This window comes from Oenanthe melanoleuca, chromosome 7 (assembly GCF_029582105.1).
Source record: "Oenanthe melanoleuca isolate GR-GAL-2019-014 chromosome 7, OMel1.0, whole genome shotgun sequence".
NCBI lineage: Eukaryota > Metazoa > Chordata > Aves > Passeriformes > Muscicapidae > Oenanthe > Oenanthe melanoleuca.
In genome coordinates, this window is record NC_079341.1 from 26,102,680 (window position 1) to 26,119,890 (window position 17,211).

The 17,211-nt window shown below is 46.4% G+C and overlaps 1 protein-coding gene across 4 annotated transcripts in view; it reads right to left on the minus strand.

The window, feature by feature from the left end:
* The window catches only part of LOC130255831 (myosin-M heavy chain-like), a 44,171-nt gene that overhangs the window by 7,767 nt on the left and 19,193 nt on the right, over positions 1-17,211 (minus strand). Inside the window, exons 2-3 of one of the 4 annotated variants that reach the window (XM_056496882.1) lie at positions 6,719-6,837; positions 3,372-5,101 (exon numbers count right to left, since the gene is read on the minus strand). The exons of 2 other annotated variants lie outside the window; for them this stretch is intronic. In XM_056496882.1, coding sequence (XP_056352857.1) covers positions 3,372-4,939 — 1,568 coding nt within the window. In that variant the 5' untranslated portion in view covers positions 4,940-5,101; positions 6,719-6,837. The remainder of the gene's footprint in view (positions 1-3,371; positions 5,102-6,718; positions 6,838-17,211) is intronic. One more of the 4 variants, XM_056496883.1, reaches the window with a different exon arrangement.

The window sequence follows — 17,211 nt, forward strand, 5'->3', positions numbered from 1 at the left end:
TATTGTGGTTTCCACAGCCCAAAAGGGAATATTAAATAAAAATCTCCAGACGTGATCTGCAGTAGGAATAAGAGCCAATACTACCCAGAGAGCTGAGCTAGGGAAACGTGACTGAAGATTGAGAAATTCAACCCATCCCACGGCTGGTCAGCTGGAGATAGGAAAGGCAATGATGCACAGCCCACATTGTGTGAAAGGAAATTTCTTCATCCCTGGCTTGACTGCTTTACTTGTTATGGTTAGATCCCTCCTGCTTGATGTACTGGCCATGTGGTCTTGGGGCAAGTGCTGCTCCACACACCACCAGATCAGAGTGTGATCAGAGGGATGTGGGCAAAACAGGGAGGATACAAGCAGTTTTGTGGAACCAGATCTTAGGGCTGCTCCTTCAGCCTTTGCCTCTGGCTTAGGAGGAAGAGGGGACATGGCCAAGGATATTGCAAGGATATTTCTCTAGTACCCTTCTCCTGGCAGAGATCTGTGCTGCCAATAGGTTCACACCATTGCCTGCTCAAGCAAGTTAAGTCCCCTCTGCCCTCACAGAGAGGGGCAGAAGGAGGGACTCCAGCATCTTCCCTTCTGGATTAAATCACTTATTGGGACAGGAGTTTGTGCCTGGGGTTGGTGTCAGTTTTTCCTGTTCTCCTCAAGAGAGGTGATACACTTGGGCCAACACAGGGAGGACTGTTTTTTTCTGGATGTGTTTTTAAACCTCTGGCCATTTGGAGGTGCTGGGGATGGTGTACAACTGGAAATGCACCTGCTTTCCTTCACTGTCTCTATGGGCTTTTTCATGGTTTTATCACTGTCCAAGTCAGCAGTTCTCAGCCCTTTACACATGTTCCTGACTCTTTCTGACTAATGGAAACATTTTTGTGCATGCCTTCCCTGCTGTAACCTGCCTTCCTGACTTGGAGTTCTCTGCTAGGGGAAGTTGGTATTGTACCCACTATCCTACTGTTACCCCATATATATCCCATCACTCTTTTCAGGAAGCCTTCTTTCTTAGTCATGTCCTTGGCTAAATCCTGCAGCCTTCTGCAGCCCTCATTTCATAGACACAAACCTGAGGTATTTGCATGTCCTTATCCTGAACAATTCCCCACTTAAGCAATTTCAGAAAGTAAACTATATACTGAAAAGCTTTCCACCCAGATAGTAACACCCCTTCCAGCCAGGAATACAGCCTAAGTTAGGGGTATCCAGTGACCCATAAAGGGGCTAAAGCCACCATAATTATGAGACTGACAGTCAAATCTTCATTGACAAAATAGTAAGTCAATTGAACAAACCATAAGTAATTAACAATTAATTACTATGGAGATTGCTAACTTACAGACAAAACTGCTTTGTAAAACTGACACTTACACAGAAGCACTAGAAAGAGAAGACAATTTTAGCTATTTTACTCAGTGATGCTCCATCACAACATCTCTATCAGAGCTTGCTGAGCTGAGTATCTGTGGAAACGGGACCAAATCCCCAGCTTTCAGCTAATTTCATTTGAGATTTAGAAAGAGTGTGGCCTGGATGCCAGTGATCACAATTTAGCACCCAAAATGCAGACAAAAATCTCCCACCTCTGCAGTGAAAATCAGCTGGAGTAGTGAATATTCAGACATTACAGTCTCAGGTGAAAATGATGGGAAAATGATAAATTTCTAAACAAAGGAAACCAGAGTTTCCCAATAACCAGTGCCTTGGCAATAACAATTACCATTAATTATTATTACTCTGGACAATAAGGCCAGGGTAGTTCTTTCACATATAAAACTACCTCTCTAATACTGGAACCATTGTATTCACATTTTTAGATCAATTGTCATTTTGTTGGTAATAAAAATTGCTTCATATATTTTAACAAATCATACTAGGGAGACTGAACACATTCACAGAAACAAAAACCAGAGTGGTTATTAAAAGCACAGAAACCACACATAAAGGCCCTGGGCAGGAAGTGTTTGGAGGTTGGGAGAGTAGTAGGAAGGAAGATCATATGCACTCCTAATTTCCTGTACTTTGCTCTGCATGCAGCTTGGGCTCCAGATACCATTGATTAAAATCATTGATCTGCAAAGAGACAGCTGTTTTTACACCCTTACTGCTTGTGCCATTCTGTGTATTTCATCTCACATTCATGACAAAAATAGCCTAATCCATTAAAATGGTTGCATCCCATTAACTTTCTCATCTACCTCTTCACTGGGTTTTCATACCACAGAAGAGAAGCACAAAGGCTAGGCTGGACAGCTGAGGGAAGCACTGAGGGCTTTTACACCACCTACTTCCCTTTGGATTATAAAGTTGCAGTATTTCTGCTGTCACTCTGGCTTCAGCCACACTTAAGTTCTTTAGACAACCCTCATTCCTGCGCAGAAGTCACCATTGTCTCCTCTAAAACCAGAGTCCAGTCTCAGCCCACGCATTCCAGAAATAAAAAGAGAGCTTACAAGGTTGATGTCCTGGCATTTCACGTACCCATCTGTGGATTGCAGAAGCAGCCAGGAACCAAGTCTAATGCAACTCTTGGCAAATCCAACCGTGAAAGCCACACCAACACTTACTCCTCCTTTTCCCATCAACTTCGCTGATTCCTACTGTGCCACCCTGCATAGAAAGGGACCCCACTTTTTGGCAGGAGGGAGGTAACAGGACTGCTGTGTCCAAAACCAAGATAGAGGAAGCAGTTGTGAACATCTTCCCCAGAGAAGGGGAACAACCCTGGATGGAGAAGGAGGAAGGCTTTACAGAAGTATTTTCTCTGGCTGCCTACACAGATATGGCAGAAGAACAGTATTTACAAGTACTTTCACTCACTGCCTTTGCAGGTCCCCAAGAGGGGGTTAGAGACTCATAGCAGCCATCTTGCCCTTGTGTGCCTGTTCACTACATTCAGGGAGCAAGTGAAAGCACTTGCTGCGGCATTTCACACTATCTAAATTAATGTCCTGCAGTGGTGGGACAGACTCTACATCCTTCTTCAAAGGAATCCTTCAGCAGTCTTCTACTTTTAACAGATGCTTAAAAAAAGAAAAAAAAAAAAAAAAAAAAAAGACATTCTGACAATTTAACACAGAAATAAAATGGGTGGGAAACAGTGTCAGAACTACTAATGGCTGTTGTCTTTACAGGATTAAGGTGCACAAAAAGGCAAAGTCTAGATGAAAATGCTTTTTGATGTTTAATCCTGCACAAGGTGGAATTTATGCTGAACAGATTTAAAGACACGTCCATGTGGCTATCAGAGACTCCAAGATGAAAGACTCTGCTAACAGCACATTTATGCTACAGGAATTAAATGTACCTATCTGGAGAAAGACCAGATCATTAACAAGAGAACGGTTTTCAGGTGACCCCAAGGAGCATGTTACCTTTTCTTAATAAGTTCCAAGGCTGAACCTATGAATTCATCTTTCATTTTTTGTAGCTTAGCTCCATAGCTGGATAAGTCTGTGGCTTCTAACAGCAGCGATGAACAGCAAGAGGACTGGGCTTCAGAAGCCAGCGACTGCCCTGCAAGGTGGAGGACATCACTTAATTGTCTTTTCTCTCCTTTCTGCTGCTCATCACTGAAGATCTCCTGCTTAGCACAATGTGCTGCTCCTGCCTGTAGAGGTGATCGTGGAATAGGACTGGAGCAAATAGGGACTGGTGATGTGTCTGGGATGGAGGTCTGGAAGGTTCCGTCTTTCACCTCAGGACTGCTCATCTTGAAACCATCCCATGTAGGTGGGTTTTGACAAAAGCCAGCAGAGGTGTGGTTTTCATTAAATACATCATCATCCTCCTCTGCTGTGACAGCAGGTTCATTCAAAGCTTTGGTCTCTAAAGCTTCTGGACAGATATTTTTACTGTTTTCCTCCTCCAGTGTCTGGTTTGCAAGCAGACCTTTTTTCAAGCAATCTGCTGGCCCACTGCTGCTGTCAGATGAATTTCCCTCCTTACTTCTCATTTGCTTGAACTCCTCAAAGGTGGGTATGTAGAGCCTCCCTTTGCAGCGGCCTTTCTTGCTCTGTCCCAATGTGGCTTTGCCATCTGTTTCCCCACTGTACTGTTCTACAGACTCTGCTGTTCTGGGTTTGCTCATCTCACAGCTTTCCCCAGCACGCTGAAGGGGCAAATTGGGGGAGCTATTCTGCCTTCGCAGCTGCAGCCTTCTCTGAGCCTCCTGCTTGATGTCTTCTGGACTGATGATCCTGTGTGCAAAGCACAGTCCCTGCCCCGCTGTGAGGCTGTGCCTGAGAGCAGTGTGTTCCACCAGAACCGTGCAGCACTGCACAGCACAGCCGTTCTTGCACTGTCGGCACACCCGGCATTCAAAGCGCTCCTGGGCCATCAGCTCAGGCAGGGCCACCTGCGGGCGCACTGGCTTACAGGGCTCTGCCACCTTACTGCTGTGCAGCCTCAGCTTCTCCTTCAGCTCCTTTCTGGCATCCCCCTGTAGGGCTCTTTCCTCCATGGAAGGGAAGAGCCACTGAGGCACTTTGGCAAAGGGAGGGAGGAGCACATTCTGTGCGGATTGAGATGTCTGTTTAGCACGGAGAGAAAGGTTCCTCAGAGAGTCTGATGTGCTCTGTACTGGGGCCACATCCACACAGCCTTCTGTCCACTGACTGGTGCCTCTATAGCGAAAGATGATCTCGTTATCCAGGCTCCGGCAGTGAGAATACAGCCCACAGTCAGCAACTGTTGCCCAATGTAGGTTTTCCACACTCCGATACATCCGGTTTTCCACAGGGCTGGCCAAAGATGCCTTGCCTGTGTGGCAGGCAAGAGTGTGGAAGTCCCCAGAAAAAATACCAGTGTCTAGGTTCTTTAGTGGATGCATGCTGCTAACTGAAAAATCCTTTAAGCCATGTTGTGCACAGAGCTGATTATTTTGGCAGCTCGAGATCACCCGGCAGTGCTCCTGTCTCTCATCAACACTGATGTATGTCATAGCAAATGCACATGGAGGCTCTAGGACAGTGGCGTCTAGGGGGAGAGGAGGGGTGTTGCTTAGATGCCAGTCAATGTCCACAGACCACAGGCAGCAAAGTGTGCTGCTGGGCACTCACACAAGAGAGCTCTCACATGGGTGGAGTCGCCATGGGTAGAAGACCTGTGAATGGAAGCAAAGATGAGTTACTGAAGCAGCCTGGTGCTGACTCGCAGGATGCAGCAGCGGTTCTGCTTCCAGGGTATGCAGAATCCACATCAACAGCTTGTGCAGGAGCAGAGCAGCATAACTGGGTGATGCGCTGTGGGTCTTAGGGCAGGGAAGCTTTTTCCTCTCCAGCCAAGCCAACAGTGGCCTTATGCTACCTGTCTGAATTTGGAGAAGTTTATCCTACCTAACCTCAGCAAATCCCTCACAATAACATTGCTCAACTCTAGAGACAAATGCTTAGAAGTGCTTGCTGCAGGCTCAGCTTACTCACACAGCAGCACTAAGGAGACAGCAGGTTTACAAGAGATACCGAGGTTCTTTCTCTCAAATGGGGTGGAGAAAAGAGTGTATGAGTTAAGGGGGATGCTGGGGCTGGGAAACGATGACGTAACTGGGGCCTCCTTGAAGACTCAAGTAGCAAGGAGGAAGAAGAAGGCTGACAGCTGCTGGTTTTGTGTCTGACAGTCACATTGCAGCCCCTTATTGCTCTGATTCACCCTTCTTGAGGAAGATATGTATAGTTTATTGACTGCATATGGCAGCCAAGCATTGCCAAGGCCTTTCCAGTGCAGAGACAAAGCTGCCTTACTTTCACAAATGCAACCCTCCTGACAGGCTCAAATGACAGTTCAGTGGAGGCCCCATAGAGAAAGCTGTGCCTTTCGAAGCTCCTTCTATGAGCTGTGTTCAGCACTGTAAGGCCCAGGGAATCTAAGTGACTAAATCACATGTTCAGAGCAGAGAATTAAAGTGCTAAACTCCAGTCTGGGCCAGCAGGATGAAGACTAAGTAGCTAAGTCCTTCCTGGAAGTGGATGTAGCTTCCTTGCACTGAATGGAGAAACTCTAGACTTCTTTTAGGGATTTAGGCCTCATGGACTTGCCAGCAGTCACACAAGACATCAGTGTCTGCTACAGCCTAGTCCACTTCCTTCCTTGGCAATCAGAGGCAAAGGGAATGAGTGAGTGCCATATGTAAAGGAGAGTAAGACCGGGCAGGGGATATGGGGTTAGCCTGAGATTTGCAAGGGCAAGATAGAGGTGCAATGGTGGGGCACAAATCTTTAATAATGAGCTAGACAAGAACCAACCAGGTTGAACACACAGGAGGAGGTCTTGGTAAAGCAAGGCAGAACCAGTTACATCCCAGACTGTTTGTCCTGTAGGGCAGCTGGATTCCCCACATGTGGCTAACTATTCAGGCAGCACAGCCACCTTGATCAGGAGGGGAATGAAGAGATTTGTTACTCCCTGAAGTCTAAGACACCACAGGCATGTGATGCACCAACAGACATCTATCTGAGGGAAAGTCTGAGTTACTGTATTGCCTGGAAGACAATCTTGCTAAGACACTGTGAGCTTGATTCATCCCTTGCTTAAAGTGGCTCAAATTAGCATATTTTCCCCGCATTAATGAAATTATGTCTAATCTCATCCCAGAGAGGGAAGGCAGAATTGCTCCTGTGATTCACCACTGAATGAAGAACATCCTTCATAACTGCTAAAAATAAAAATTAAAACTAGCTCTCAAAGTGCAGCTGCTCCCCAAGATGTCACAGGCACTTCTCACCCGGTCTTCTCATGGTGGGGCTGGAGTTCCCCTTTCTTCACAGCTCTGGAGGAGCCCACAGGTGACAGCAGAGAAACATGAGGATCAGGACTTTCTGTGCTCATAGGTTATAATATAATCTGTCAAGAAAGAGAGAATTACATGATGTGAAAGCCAGTCAGTGAGCAGAGAGCACGGCTCCTGGTAGTGCCAAAGGGCTCCTGTGAGAAAGTGCTGTTAATAAAGGATGCCATGCTCTGTCAGGTTGGTCTGTGATCAGGTCACAGCCACGGGACTAAAAGCCACATGTACTTTTGTCACTAGCTTTCAGAACAAGAAGAAATAGAAAACAGCCCCTGCTGCAGAGAATAAAGCTGCCCATGCTAAGGTAGGGAGTTACACAGAGTAAGGGCTGAAGACAAAGCAAGGCCCATGTGAGGCAGGATCCTGGGCTGGACACTGGCTTGGCAGGCTCTGCATGTGCGCATGTCACAGCAAGGGGGCCAGAGAAGAACGTGCACAGGCAGAAGCAGTCAGGAGAAAAGGAAGGAAGCAGAGGCACAGAAACAACAGGGTGGGATCTGTCTGTGGGTGCTGTCTTCACAAAGAGATGGGCAGCACTGAGAAGACAATTGATTTTTGCCCTCATGATTCTCTTCAGGTGCAAGTTCACTGTCAGGGCTCATAGAGCTTACCCCTCTATGGGCTGCAGATCAGCTCCAGTGATGCCAGGCATGGGAGGTCAGGGGCCACTCTGTCTCTGCCTGCTCAAGCACATAGCACAGGCCATGCAGGGCCATTTACACCCCTCCATTTCTCAGGGGAATGCCCCTCTGCACTGCAGACCAGCACAGCCCCGTTCCCCCAGCAGTAGTGGAAGGTGCTAGTGCTCTCAAGCACTGGCAGGCAGCAGGGGCCTGCTGCTGCTTTGTCAGGGCAGGATTTTCCAGAAAATGTGCACGAGACAGCAAAAGTCACTCTCGGGGAAGGAGCAGCTGGAAGAAACCTCCTGTGGGCACAGTGGGGCAGGCACAGTGAGGGACAGAGAGTGGGAGCCAAAGGCAGGTTTACAGAGCAGAGGAGCCAGAGAAGACAGAAAACAGCCAGAGCTGGTTGCTCTACAGCAGGGGACAGAGACTTTCCAGAGTTTGCAAAGTCTGCTGACATGTAGGCAAGAACCAAAATTTACTGGATTAAGTGCAGAAAGATGGAATTTTGTTTCCAAATAATTTATTTTAATATTTGTCACCCATCAGGGGTGAATTTTCTTTCTCTGAACAGTGATTTCTTTCGGTTTAAACACTTCCAACACAGGAAGTCCCTCTGATACTTCCAGGAGAGCTCTGAGCAAAGGTGCACATGGATGTAGCTCACAAGTGGGTGTGCAAGGGGGTCTGGTGCCCTGGCTGGAGTGAGAGGGAGCCTCAGAAATCAGTGAGTTCTGTTCCCCCAAACACCTGCAGGGCAGCTGTGGAGATCTCGTAACAGCCAGCTCAAGCAGCAGCATCCTCCTTCCCTGTCACTCCACTCTTGGAAGGACCATCTCTTTCCAGCTGAACTCTTGTGATTTCACCCGTTCCCCATGTCACTGCCCTGAGGGCTGTGCACAGCATGTCAGGCAGCTAAGCTTAATTTCACTGAGCATCCAAGCAGCTGCTGCCCGAGTCATGACCTGGACAGGGGACTGGCTGAGGCACAGCCTCCTTCCCCTGCTGCTCAGGGATGCGTGGAGCAGGAGAAAAGCAGTGGTCTCTCTAAAACACCAGGTCATCTGTTCCTGGCTTGTAACCAGGAAACACTGAGTGTTCCTCCTTCCCCTGTTCTTGTGCTCCATGACACACAGCAACTGCAGCACAGTTTCAGCTCAGATGCCTGCATTTGTCAGGTCATTGACAACCCATGATATAAAACATGCCTACACACTCAGCTCAAAGTAACAGGGCTACAAGCCTGCTGTAGGCAGGAGGAGACCACAAGATGTAGACAGAAAAAAACCCAAAACAAATTAATATGCTTCTGGTTGATAAGCTAGAGATGGCCTTTGAGCACATACTTGCAGGCCCACAGTACATACAGAATATTTAGATGCAGTCTTATATGGTCACCAACAAAGAAGCAGTGGGAACCACAGCAACTTGAAAGTTTGTCCTCCCACCACCTCAGAGCTGTAAGTACATGCTGCAGCTACAGCAGGTGATCTCAGGTATTGACTAGCAAAGGTCAGTGTAGCGTGAGGCAATGGAAGGAAGGAAGAAAATGCTGATTTCTTACATGGTGAACCAACTCTGGATCCTAATTTACCCTCTCCTAAAAGTACACAGCAGCCCTAATGTATCCTCTGCTCTCCTCCAGTTAAACCAAGCACTGAGTTGCCCATTCTTTGTCACTCCCCAGTGTGTGTGAGCACTGTGGATTGATGCCACCCTCCTTCATTTACCCACCTGGGTACTTCCAGGCAGTCCTGTTCACACTTGCCCAAAGCTCAGGCTTTATTCTAGACCAGCAGTCCTCCACGCCAATGGTCACGTATTCCAGGCCAAATAGCAAAGCAGAGTTTAGTGTTGGCTGCTGCTGCAGCACATCATTGCTCCTCAATCACATTATCTGTGAAACATTTGCCTGTTCCCTGGCTCAGGGACTGAAAAGCTTGTAGTGGTTATGAGCCTCATGCCTTAAGTGAGCATAAGACTAAGGGCAATGTGTGCTCAGCTTATTTTCTACCATGTGATTCTGTTTAATCAACTTCTCCACTACTCTGATAAGTGCCTGCTTGGAGACTTGCCACTAACCTTAATTTTCCTGTAAAATCCTCCCCAAGAACTTACTTCTGAAGGATTAAAGCTTGAAGGATAAATTATTTCTTCCCAAATACATCAGAACCGTTCTGCCTGGCTGACCTTCTCAGCAAAGCACGAGACAAAGTGGCAGGAGGATGAAGCAGGCAGGCACAGGATAAGTAGCTCATTGCTGATGAAAACACTGTGGAGACCAGACATGTTCAAGGACTCCAGGAATACCAGGACAAGGGATCACAAAGCCTCACAAGGCCTCAGGAAAAGAGGCCACCAAATCTGGCAGGGCTGAAAAGGTTTACTGGTGCTGCTTTGCAGAGTTCACTGCAGCAAGATTTACTCTGTAGACTTAACAAACATGGACATTTGTTCCATGAAATGGTGGAGAGCAGCTTGCTGTTGTCTGGCATCTCCCGCTTGATCAGAGACTGCTACATTTTCCACTTTACACGTTTACAACATTTCAGTCAGAAGCAAATGAGCTTCCAAGTCATGGCCTCAGAAACCAACTCCTGCTTCCAAGAGAGGGGAATAATTGTAGATCCTTACTCCATCTTGAAATAAGAGATTACACTAACCTTCAGGTTTTATTCTAATGTCTCTACATTAGGTTTAGCAAATTGCAGCACTGAACAGAGGTTGGTTTATTCTGCACTACAATCTCCCTTTTATTTCAGAGATCCAGCCAGCTAGAGGGATGTGAACAGCACAGTTCAAAGAGCTGTACAAAGGATTTTAGCAGGCTATTTTACTGCAGTGAATTTTGTACTACCTGATACAGCAAACCTCATGATCACAGCATGATCTGCTTACTGCCACGTCATGCACATCACTTCAGCTGCTTAGCAGAATACCAGCACTCTCAAGTGAAAGAATGCCAGATTTTTTTTTTTCATATTAAAGGTTAACAAGAAAAAGGAAGGTGCCTTGGCTGTATTTGCTTTCTTAGATGTTCTCTTAACCAGTGTTGTGCTGCAGAAACTGGTTGATGAAGATAAGGTGACTGTAGTTAAATTTCTTGAGTGTTTTTTGTCTGTTTTAGCAGCTGAAACAGGTACATAGCTTATATAGTGTCTGTTAATTCCAGCAGGAGAGGTAAAATTTCCTGGGTTTCTTTCTCCTTCCTAGGGTAAAAAGCTAACCATAACTTTCCCTGTGTTTACAGTATTATCACTGCTTTCATTGTCCTCTGCATGGCATAAATCAGGATTGCTAACAAGACAAACAACTGCCAGATTGATTTCAAAACCAGGTAATAAAGGGAAAACAATAACCTTTATAGTCTACTCACTGATTTATAGTCCCTGTGTTCTCACCTTAAGCATAGCAAGAACCACAAAGTCTCAGGGACAGCTTGGCATGGGGAACCCATGAAGACACAGTACAGCTCAGGGTCAAGAGGTTGCTGAGAGCATGGGCAATGGCATTAAATTCTGCTGTGTTATGAGTTGCTTGCTTTACCACGTGATATTGTCCAGCCATTTTCCTCCTCTCACATCTCTTTTCCTAATCCTTTTTTGGGATTTTTTTCTTGCTTTTTCAAGTCTTCCTCCACTCCACTGCATTCAATACAACACAACAACTTGCTGTTAACAAATTGTCCAGAAAAACTGGTCTTGGCCACCGTCAGGGCTGGCTGGTCAGAGCAGCCTAAAGGGCACAGATGTGCCAGCCAGATGTGTCACAGAAGAATCTGTAAACAGCTGATCCTCATAGGAACATCCTGCTATGGATCAGCTCAGTTCCAACAGGGAGAGCATAGGAAACACCATAACTTCATATGAGTTTCTATTTGGGCCAGAGTGGCTCCATAATAGTCTCAAGGCAGTGGAAAAGTTGCTCTCAAAATTTTATCGACTCAGTTAAGCATTCTTGGCTCCTTTTCTGTGGGAAGCTGTTTTGGAACTATATTTATTGACATAAAATGTTTCACCTGAGAAACCCTACTGCTCCATACACCTGTGCACTTGGCAGCAGTTCCTTTGATAAATTTTTGTGGCTGCCCTCTTAGTCTAAGAATCTTCTCCTTCTTGTGCCCCAGCATGGATTTTCCCTTGTGCTCGTCCTTCAAAAAGGCTGTGATGAGATGATGCTTCCAGCCCACCTCCAAGGGCAGGCATTCCAGCACACTTGATTTCAGGTAGCATACTTGCAAGGTGACCTGTGTTCCCTCTTGATTCCCTGCTTTGGGAAAGGGTACCTCCTCTTGTCTCACCAATGCACAACTCAATCTCTTGAACAATATTGCTCCATCCTCCTGATGATGCAGCAAAGGGCCTGGAGCTTCAGAGGATTAACATTCATCTTGCAGCAAAGGAAGGCTCAGTAGCTTGATTCTGTAACAAATGTTCCTGGAGACACCAGTGTGACACCCTCATCAAGCGTCCCAGCTGGAGTTGCTTGTCATCATCAGCTGTGAAGCATCCCAAGAGATGGCAGCACCCACCATCTGCCAAGCTTTCAGTGACTCAACGCAGTGGCTGATCACAAAGCTCCTTTGGATGACTCCCTCTCAGAAGGAAGGAAGTTCCATTTGCAGTGAAGTCCCCTCGTGGGACAGATCACCCCCAGCACCTATGAACCTGCAGGGTACATCTGATTGACAGATGCTGTCCTTGTCTGTAACACTGTGAGCCACTCCGCTCCCCTCTCACAGCTGGAGGAGTCCACAGGGTTACAACCGATTAGAGACAATGCTCAGGCTTGAGTTAGCTGATGTGCAGGACCCAGTGATTTCCCCTGACCTGTGTAGACACCATGAACCAAGCATGCCCAGGCCTTTGGGTCAGGCAGAGCAGATTTTGCCCACCACCCGCTTTGGTCCTGGCATACACACACAGCACTCATTATTGGCCTTACAAGGAACAGACATGATCTGAGCACAGGCTCTGACTTGCTCCATACCTGGCAAAGACATAGGCAGTTCTCAGAGGCAAACCTGAGCCAGGAAAACCTACCCATCTCCCTGTGAGATCTGGGAATTATAAAGCCATATGTCAGCTCACTTTAAAACCTGGCAGCTCCACTTCTTCAAGTTCTCACTCTGCATAGGTATAACATCAGCACTAACTGCAGAAAATGGTTCCAATGTGGCTACAAGTGAATTTGTTATTTCTAGGAAAGCAGGGAGAAGAAAAGGTTAAGGCTGTGACTTGAAGCTCAGTCCCAGAAAAGGGTCCAACATCAGTTGTTACTTCCCAGTGCCAGCTCCAGACTGTTCTCCTCCAGCTCCCTGCCAGAGGTGTGCCCCAGCCCAGCTCTGCTATGCTCAGTCAATGACTCACACACCTTTGCCAGCCCAGTGCTCTGCCTCAAGCTGTGGTCACAGCACATCCTTTTGGAAAGAGCAACACAGGAGCATGTCTGCAGCTGAAAAATGATGAGGTGGAAAACTACATCTCAGATCATCTAAAACTGTCTTGATCCTCTCTGCATGTGTCTGAGGAAGGCAGAAGGGACAGTGCAAAAAAAGCAGGGCACAATGGGTCAGCTGAATATGAGAAATGACAGGGAGAAGTAGCAGGAAAGGGCTGGCTGCTCCCTTCCCCTTGCAGCATATGAAGAGGAGCAACAGAGCCTTCACCTAAGCTGAATGTTGTCATCTTTTGTGCACTGAAGACCAGCATTTCAAGTCACCATTTTCATTCACTTTCTGGCAAGAAAGAGGTAAAAAGCCAAGTCCCACTTAATGGGAAAAATAAAACCAATAATTACCAAAATAAACCAAAATAAAACCTTAATATCGTTATTTAACTCATGATTTAATCTGATGATTTGCAGGCCTGAGTCATGATGCTGGATTTCTTTCAGGGTGGATATGCCCTGGCTGAACTAGCAATACATGACCACCAGGGCACACAGAAACATAGCACTTCCCATGCCCTATTGCATTGCTTCCACTGGTCCCAGAAGGACAACAGAAAACCAGTCCTGTGCAGTTGGCTGCCTCAGGGTAGCTGAAGGTATTTCTTCTTCCTTGTTCTAAGACTGTCTTAAGAGTCTCAGCCTAATCCTTAAAATGCATAGGGCACAGGAAAGAAATCACACCCTAATTCTAAGAACAAGCTGTACGTCAAAAGTTCCTACTCCCTTCTTTGTACCAGGAAAATGGTTTTTGCAACACAGCCACAAATTATAAACTTTGAATGCACTAGTGGCTTACTGCATCAGTATTTCCAACCAGGCTCTCATCTCACTAGTGGGGAAAGAAGCCCCACAACTTAATTCTGTTGATCTCAGTTCATTACCTCTGCACTGGAAGCCACTCCAGCACTCTCCAAGGCTTAGGGGAGGTGGATGAACAGAGCTCCTCCATGATAGCACCACATGTGAGATAAGAAAGAGATCTGGGGGAGGAAGGCAGTATTGAGGACAGTAAAGGAGATCTCATCCCACACCTTGCTTGGTTACATCCCAAAGCTGTCAGGCACTATGTCATACTGCTGGCAGAGGCAGGTTTGCCATGAAGAAAAGTGGATGACTGCAATGCCAGCAGTCCTGGCTGGGCATGGATGGCCACGAGCAGTAACTTCCTGTTCCTCTGGCTCTGGAGGCACTCGGCAATGCTTCTACAGAAAACCAGGCAGGACTGTGCCTGCTGCCTGTCCCAGCCGAGGGCTGTATCCTCAGGAGGTCCAGCACTGCATGTTGTCCACAAGGCAGTGGGAGTCCTGACAGGCAGCTGGTGCAGCTGGCCAGGCTCTGCCTCTGCATCAGTCCAAAGGAATATCACAAGCTCTTCCTTACCTACCAAAGAGAATTTATTTTCTTCTTTTTCACAGATTTTCAACTCCTCCCACGGGCCTCTCTAAACAACCCCCTCCCTTTCAGATGCTGATGCTTTTCAGCTGATTAAACTGTGGACCAGACCACGAGCTGGCTGTAAATCAGTATTGCTTGTCAATGCTAATTTACACCTGCTGAGAATTTCCCTTCCTTCACCATTTAGCAGAATTATATGACATGTCTTTTATCTCTCCTCACAGTTTAGCCTGCCATTCCCCTTTCCTGGCCCCCAGGCCTCCCGCTTTGCTCTGAACTCCCTGGAGGTTTAAAGGATAAGTTGCTTATTTGCAATGTAAAGTGTCTCTTAGAACCACAGCCCTGTGCAAACAAACCCAAGAGAGGCACATTTATCCCTACTTGTGCAACAAATCCAGCCCCATCTTTTCCTGACAGCAAATCCCTAAGCACACACTGCACAGGATTTGCTAAGGGAAGAAATATGTCCCTTATTGCCATTACACAATGCAGGACCTCTCTGGAGAGATGCAGAGGATGGAAAATGGAAGGATTGATTCCACAGAGACCCTGAGCTCTTTCCTTTCTCACTGAAACTGATGGTGATGGCTTGCCACCCAGATCAGCACCCTGTAGATTCTGACTGTCAATAGGCAGGATACCATTAATGACTTCTTGTTGCTATGGTGATATTGATGGATAGTCTGTGGTGCTGGTGGGAATCCTGTGAAAGCTAACAAAAAAACAAAAAAAGCCCCAAAAAAAAAACCCCAAAAAAACCCAAGACACAAAAAAAAAAAAAAAAAAACCCACAAAAAACCAAGAAACAACAAAAAAAGGGTTAACGAAAATGTGAGTTTGCCCACAAATGGGCAGTTATGTGATATACTTGATGAATTCAGTGGCACTTCACACCTCTTGCCTCCTCCTACAAGAACAGCATGGTGTTCTCCAGAGCAAACACTCCTGCTCACAGCAGGGCTCTGGTGCAGAGGTGCAGTGCTGCAAAAGGATTTCATTACTAGGCATTACTTTTGAAGCTTCACCCTGGCAATTCATTTCACATACAGAATAAAAATCTTGGCTCCAGTGAAATCACTTGGACCTGTGCCAGTGGGCACAGAGCCAGGATTTCCCCCAGCTCTCAGGATGCCTTATCACAAGTGACAATTTCATTCAGCTGCCTCGATAGCCACTGGGAACCCCCTGCCTCTCCGGAGCTGTCTCAAGTGTGGAAAAGCCACTGTTGCAGTTTTTTGCTCTATTTTGCTGAGGCTTAGTGCTGTGCTCTCTTTGAAGGTGGTGTCATGGGTTCTCTCCCAGCTTCCTACTTTGCAATGTGCAGTTGAGAGCAACCTTTCACCTTTCATCCCAACCGAGTGACCACTGGCTGGGCTCCAGTCACAATTGGGTCTTTTTGCACAAGTGTTCTTGGGATTTGGGGCACAGGAGCCACCTTTCTAAAATAACATTTCTCTGATCTGCTTTCTCTGAGAAAATCATTCCTAATTCAGGTTGGTGGCACATTAATGAAGAAGTGATAAAGCTCCAGTGGAACTCCCTCTTTCTCTACAGATGCTATTTATCTAAGCCCAACAAGGAGTGCACAAACTGCAAGATGCCTTGTTTTGGGGGAGATTTTAGTATGATTAGCAATTTTACAGTATGGTTTTTGTCTTAGCAAAGACTCTTTTCTGCTTTGTTTTATGTCTAGGAGTACATACAAATTTACTAAAGACCCTTTTATTCCTAAAAGTAGTACCACTCCAGGCATGTATCACTCCATCATCTGATGGGCACTCTTAATCCAGAAAGTTCTTATTCCTTTTGATCTGTTATTACAGAAGAATTATATCCACAGGGAGCATTATCTATATACCATTTTCTATATACCATTACATAGATAGTTTTGCCAGTAAATGCCCCAGTGCATATCAGATCCAATGGATGTCAGCTTTTCCCTCTGTTTGTGTGTTCAGATCCTTTGCCTCCATGTGAACTCAGGAACTGGAAAGAAAATTACTCTGCCCCTCTCTTTTGCATATTTTGATATCCCTGGTCTGAAAGCACTTTACATCAGGAACAGATCCCAAGAGAAAAACTCAGTTCCTTCTCTACATTACATGTAGCTGTTCATCAAATTTACCAGGCAAGGCTCCTAAGCACATGGAGGCTGGACCAGCACTGACAGAGGGTCTCTCTTGTATAGCAACCCTTTGATCAGACTGACAGCATCATTTATTTGCTTTTGTTTCATATTCTTCAATGATCCAGACAGTTATTTTTCCCAGCTGATTATCAAAGGCAAAGACTGCCCTTTCAAGTTGGATTTGCACCTCTTCCCCTCCACTTCAATTAGCTATGGAAATTACTTGGATTTTCTTTTTCTATCTCCTCTTGCCTCCCTGTCTATATGAGAGGCTTTAGGAACACTGATGGCTGGAGAAAACTCCAGTTGATGTTTTCCCTGTAGGAAATATTGTGACATGCAATTAGCACATCTAAGTGCTCTGCTTGACCTACTGCTGGCCAGGGTGGAGAGCACAGACCCAGCTGCAGCATCCTGCCTTTTCCCCAGATAGGAGCAAGGGGGTGGAGGGCTGTGAGTGCTATGGATGGAAGAAAGGAGATACCACCACAAACAGGTAGGGAAGACAAGGACAGGAGCTGGTTTACTGCACTGGGAGACAGAAGGTGATAGGAACATAAAAGCTTCTTGAAATAGGATCTCTGCCTGTGGGGAACAGCTGTTCTGCTGCGTTTGCAGCTATTGCTTTTCTGCAAACAATTCTGTGACTGCAGAGACAACAACAGGCAGTGAACTGCCCAGAGCAGCTGAGCAGAAATGGCATTTGGGCTGGAGCTCCGGGTTCCTCCACATGGAAGTGCATGGATAAATGTCTTTAGGCATAATTCCCAGCACACTGGGAGGAGCACACATTCCACAGGGCAGCTATCCAAGTGTGATTTGCCCTAAACAGC